Raw genomic sequence first — 6000 nt, 5'->3', positions numbered from 1 at the left:
GTTGAGGTTTTATAGTCTGATTTTTCGTTCTTGTTATATTTTTTTAAGTATTTTTTTTAATATTTTTTTTTAATTTTTTTTATTAATTTTTTAATTTTTTTTTTATTTTTTTTTTAATTTTTTTTTTTTATTTTTTTAAAAATTTTTTATCTTTTTCTTTTATTTTTTTTAATATTTTTCTATAATTTTTTTTATATTTTTTTCTTATTTTTTTTTTTATTAATTATTCATTGTTGCGACGTTTCAACAATCATTATCAAGCACTAAAAATTAAAATAAAAATTATTATCTTAAACAATATCAATTTAGAGAAACTAAAATTTAAAAATTATTAAAAATAATTAAAATTTTTTCTTTTTAAATTTAATTTTTTTAAATTATTTAAAAAAATATTAATTTGAATAAAAAAAAATAATTATTAAAATTTATTAATTATTTTTAATTTCGTTTAATTTTGTTCTTTATATAATAATAATATTTTTAATATTTTTTTTTATTTCTTCAAATTTGTCTGAATTAATTTAATTTAATTAATTAATTAATTTTTTTTATTTTATTTTTTAATTAATTAATTTAAGAAATTATTTCGATAAAAATTAAAAAAAATATATAAATAATTTTGGAAAATTAAAAAAAAATTCAAATTTTAATTCATTAAAAACTTAATTTTTAGAAGTTCCTCATTTTTATGTATGTTTGCTAAAAATTTTTAAAAAAAATTTTTTTTTAGATATCTTACCTTTTATTTCGAAGTTTCCTTCATCCTTCCTCCGTTTCAGAAAATTTCAGGTCAAAACCTAAATCCTCAAAATCTTCTCTGTTAAAAATTTTTTTAAAAAATTTTCTCATGTTTCAAATTTAGGTCATTAAGGTTCACCCTAAAACTCTCTTAAAAATAAAAGCTTTTTATCTGTTCCTAAAAAACAAAATTAATTTTTTCTCAATAAACAATAAAGTCACCGCCGCTACAAAACAAAAAGTAAAAAAAAAAGACAACAAAATCAAGATAATCAATTCAATTTGTGGGAATGGCTTTTGTGTTATTTTTAAAACAATTCGCCCAATAAACAAAAGTAATTTTACGGTTTTGAGCGAATGTACTTTTGAAGATAAAGGAAGAATTGAATTTTCTTGCAAAAGTTTTTTTTTTGCTTTTCAAAAATTTGTTGCGGACAAGGAAACAACAAACTTTTCCATTAATGAATGAATGGAATGGCAAAAAAATAAAGATAAATATTGCAGCATCAACACAAATACTAACGACGATTATTAGTCGACTTGCTTCTTCGGTTGATTGTCTTATTATTTAATTTCTCGAGTTTTCATGAAAAGATAAACTTCAAAAAAAAAAAAAATCATTTTTTGCTTGTAAAACAAATAAATGCTAATAATGTTGATTTAATCAAAGACCATAAATTTTCGACTGTAAAAATAATTTTGAGATTTTTTTTTTGGCAAATCAACGTTTGGGCGGCGGCGGCGAGAGAGAAGATTTTCCTGTTAAATAATTAATAAATAAAGTGTGTACTTAATTATTTGTGCGCAGCGATAATGCTCGATGATATTTATTTATAGAACTGTGGAAAAGAAGAAATTGAAGAGAAATGGTGCGGTTTATTATTTTATTATGCCGCGTGTATTGAGTTTCAAAGTTGTTCGCTGTATTTTATGATTACTTGGTTGGTTATTGGATAAATAATAATAATAATTAATTAAACAGTAATTTGTTTGTTGATGCGGAATAATGTCTGAAGAGGCACTTTAGCTGGATTAGTGACGTTGTGTTACCTTCAGTTGAATGCCATTTTGGGACTTAAGCACAAGTTCTCCTTCGATAATCGGTTGGAATGAGTCGTCAGCTAAAGATAATTCGAAATTTTGGAGAATTTTCACGATTGCCGTTTTGATTTCGTACAAGGCGAATTTTTGACCTGTTAAAAAAAAAAAATAAATAAAATAAAATTAAATTTTTTAATTTTTTTTTTCGAATTAAAAATATAAATTTTTTACAATACTTAAAAAATAATAATTTTTCAAATTAAAAATTGATAAAAAAAAAATTTAAAAATTGTTCTTTTAATTTTTTTTTTACTAATTTTTTAATTATTTTTTTTTTAAATTAATGAATAAATATTTGTAATTAGATAATAATTTATACTAAAATATTTAAAAAAATTTAAATTAGGTAATTAAATTTTTTTTTATTATTAAAAATTAAAAATAATAAAAAAAATAAGTTTAAAAAAATTTAATAAATAAATAATTATAATTATTAATTAATTTATAACTTTTAATAAAAAAAATTTATAAAGATTTAAATTAATTAAATATTTTTTATATATTTTTATTAAAAATATAAAAATTTTAATTATAATTATTTAATAAAAATTATTTTTTTTATGAAAGTCTTTTGACACAAAAATAATTGTATTAATTTTTTTTTCATTAAAAAATTAAAAATTTTTGTTGAATTAGCAAAAATGCAATTTTCAAATTTTTAACGGTAATTTTTTGAATTGATTTTTTTTTGATTTTTTGAAAATTTAAATTTTTTAACAATTTTTTTTCTTATTTTTTTAGATCAATTTAAAATACTCACCAATGCAATTTCTCGGTCCCGCAGAAAACGGCGTAAAAGCAAAAGGATGCAATTTCTCCGGATTTTCATTCAAATCAAACCTTTCCGGCAAAAATTTCTCCGGATCCTTGAAAAATCGTTCATCTCGAGACAACAAATAAAATGCCAACGAAATATCCGAACCCTTTGGAAAAATTTTCCCGCCAAAAATCATGTCCTCTGAACACTTTCGGGCAACAAACGGCACTGGCGGATGCAATCTCAAACTTTCCTTTATCACTAAATCCAGATACTTTAGTTCGTTTAATTGCCTGGGGAACAATTTCAAAGAAAACTTTTTAAATGTTTCGATAAATTGCAACTTTTTGGAGTTAAATTGAATCGAAAGTCACTTGCTTTATCTTGATTTTGCCCGAATCCAAGACTAATCCACAGATTTCGTCGTAAACTTTTGCTTGAATCGCTGGATGGCGCGCCAAATTGTAACACAAGAAGCTGAGGGCGGATGTTGTGGTATCATGTCCCTAAAAAAAATGAAAAAAATGTCAGAAAAAATAAAAAAATTGCAAAAAATTTAATCGAACCGCAAACATGAAACTATCAACTTCCTCGCGAATGTCATCGTCAGTCAATGGGATCCCGTTGATTTTTGTCTTTAATAATAAATCAAGTAATGCCATGCGTTTTTTGATACCAAAATCATCAGTAGCATCGATCTGGTTCGCATTTACATCGCCAAACAACTGTTTTCTGCGTGCTCGGATGACATTTATCGCGAAATCGTGTAAAAATTTCACCAATTCGTCGTGTCGTCGTCCAGCTCGGGTACATTTGAAGATCAGATCGAAGCGTTGCGATGCGGAAAACAACCGTTGATACAAAATTGATGAAAGCCTGTGTGTTTTTTGTCAACATTTACATGACTTTTTAACGGAAAAAACACAAACTTACTCGATAACAGCTTTGACGTACTCCGAGTCGGCATCATTTTGGGCATTCAACTTTGTGCCCATGGCGGTTTCTGCGAAAAAAAAGGAAAAACTGCTAAAATAAACACAAACAAAGCATGCGGAGAACGATTAGTCATTATTATGAGAGGCGCCAAATTTCCATTTTTCATCATTTGAACTTTTACGATGTTTTTGCGATGTAAGACGAAGCAAAACGTCGATGAGTTATGATAAATAAATGACGATAATAATGGATTTCCGCATAAAATGAGATAAATATCCGATGATTGAGCAATTTCAGGTCGATACGCACCACAAATCACATCCAAAGCGTACAACGAAACGGGTTTCGTGATGTCAAAACCCTCATTTTCGGGCATTTGTTTCAATTTTTCTGCCAAAACAGTCGCTTGACGATCCATAACATCAACAAATCCATCCAAAATTTGAAAATGAAAAGCCGAAGTCAATGCCTTTCGCCGTGAAAACCATTTCTGACCATTTCCCGTAACTAAACCTGTGCCAAGCCACGGAACGAGAAAGCGATAATCGTGTCCTTTGTGCAACATTTTTGGATTTGTCATGATTTCCTGTGAAAAAAATTAATTTTAAACCAAAATTAAGAAAAAAAATTAAAATTACTTCAAGAATTTCGGGTTCAGCGACTGAAATCCACATTTTACTCCCGATATAAAATCTGAAAATTGGTCCATATAATTTTCGATATTCGAGAAATTTTTGTAGAATTGCTTCAGATCCGATTTTATGGAATTCATGCCCGTTTCCGAGAATTGGAATTGGATGAGGTCCCGGAATTACTTCACTTTTTAATATTTTTCGCTTTGAATTTTTATCCCTGCATGAAAAATAATAAAAAATAATTAAAATTATTAGAAGAAGCCACATTTTTGTCAAATTCTAAGACGATACTAAAGCCAAAATTTAGCATTTTGATAGATTTTTTTTAGAAATTTTTGCTAAATCATCTAAAAAAATAATAAACTTCGCGCGAGTTGCTTTAATATTTTACCTGTTGCTAAAGTTTATGTTTTGTTTTTGACTCGCATGTGGCGAAAATTCAATAAATGACTTGCAAATTTGTCATGTGTCGATAACAGAAGTTGAATCAATATGGGAGCAATGACCATGAACGATGTTGAGGTAGTTATGGATTGAGTTGAAAAGATTATTTTTGGAGATTTGGCTTAAAGGTGAACGTTTTTTAAATGATTTTTTAAAAGAACTTGTTGAAAATCGTTGGATTTTAGGAGAAAGCTTAAGTTTTTGAGATACTTAAAAAATGTTTCCTTCATTTTTATCGTTTCTTAGTTCAAAAATTTTTCATTATTCTGGAAAATAAGTTTTAAATATCATTAAAAAATATTTTTAAAAAATTATTTAAGAAAAAAATTAATTAAATAATTAATAAAATTAATAAAAATTAAAATTAAAATTAATAAAAATAATTAATTAATTAAAAAAATTAAATTAAAAAAAAATATTTAAATTATTTAATAAAAATAATAATAAAAAATTAAAAAAAATTAAAATAAATAAATAAATTTATAAAATTAAATTTTTATTTTATTACCTATTTATTTATTTTTAAAAAAAAATTAATTTAATTTTTTTTAAAAAAAAAATATTTTCAAAAAAATAAAAATTTTTAATAAATTAAAATTAAAAAAAAAAAAAATTAAAAAAATAATATAAAAAAAATAAATTCATAAAAAAATAATTTTAAATTTAGCTTTAATTTTTTTTAATATTTAAAAATTTCAAGAAAACTATTTTTTAAAGAGAAATTCAATTTCAGTTGATGTTTTCAGCCAATAATTCAAACAAAATAAAACATTTATGAAAAAAATTAAGACTTACCAAACAACTTTTCCTCCATTTCCTTCCATTGTGCGTCAACATTTGGTCCAGAAACCCTAAAAAAACCGAAAAATTCAATCAATAAAATTATGACGATCATAAATTTCCACACAAACACGCCACCTTTTTATTATGATTACAATATTTTTCTCTTCACATAATCTCTTGCTTGTAAAGAAAAAAAAAATGTAAAAAAAAGATATGCATCTTTCAAAAATTTACCGTTTTACTTCTAATTCATGGGGGATCCAATAATAAAGATTCCTTTCGTTCAGTCCATTCTTCGGGCAAACCGGTTAAATCCAGTTTTTCAAAATGAATAACGAGCCACATGGGAAGTCCTTTAATATATATCGCAAGCCTTTTTTCACTCGTGCAAGCAGGCATTCGGTGGTCAGTACATTTTTTTTTACGTAACGTACCGATAATCATAATATCGTACTGTTTTTTTCGTGTGCGAGTCCATCGAGTTCTTTCTATTAAATTATTATTATTTTATTCAGTACCCTTCAGTTTTATACGAGCGATCTTATCCTTTATTGCATAGATTTCCAAAGTTTTCTTTAAAATACGTCCAACTCTCCTTTTTTTTCG

General features: G+C 25.0%; 1 protein-coding gene across 1 annotated transcript; it reads right to left on the bottom strand.

The window, feature by feature from the left end:
- Positions 1-1770: 1770 nt before the first annotated feature.
- On the bottom strand, positions 1771-5435 carry LOC134837831 (cytochrome P450 4d1-like). The gene is made up of 8 exons (XM_063853221.1): positions 5407-5435; positions 4143-4384; positions 3842-4084; positions 3530-3599; positions 3163-3472; positions 2971-3102; positions 2600-2912; positions 1771-1931 (listed from the first exon to the last, which is right to left on the bottom strand). The coding sequence occupies exons 1-8, from the start codon at positions 5433-5435 to the stop codon at positions 1771-1773; spliced, it is 1500 nt and encodes a 499-aa protein (XP_063709291.1).
- Between the last annotated feature and the right edge of the window lie 565 nt (positions 5436-6000).

This window comes from Culicoides brevitarsis, chromosome 1 (genome assembly GCF_036172545.1).
Source record: "Culicoides brevitarsis isolate CSIRO-B50_1 chromosome 1, AGI_CSIRO_Cbre_v1, whole genome shotgun sequence".
Classification (NCBI taxonomy): domain Eukaryota; kingdom Metazoa; phylum Arthropoda; class Insecta; order Diptera; family Ceratopogonidae; genus Culicoides; species Culicoides brevitarsis.
The sequence above is the reverse complement of the archived record's forward strand: the minus strand, read 5'-3'. Positions and strand labels throughout refer to the sequence as shown.

What these genes read in the sequence shown, in the direction of transcription:
- LOC134837831 (XM_063853221.1), bottom strand. Translation starts at nt 5,435, where the DNA reads ATGGAAGGAAATGGAGGAAAAGTTGTTTG. An exon ending in AATTTTTTTTCTTAATTTTG is followed by an intron (nt 4,085 to 4,142) that starts GTTTAAAATTAA and finishes TGTTGCACAAAG; the next exon opens with GACACGATTATCGCTTTCTC. An exon ending in GCAAAATCAAGATAAAGCAA is followed by an intron (nt 2,913 to 2,970) that starts GTGACTTTCGAT and finishes ACATTTAAAAAG; the next exon opens with TTTTCTTTGAAATTGTTCCC.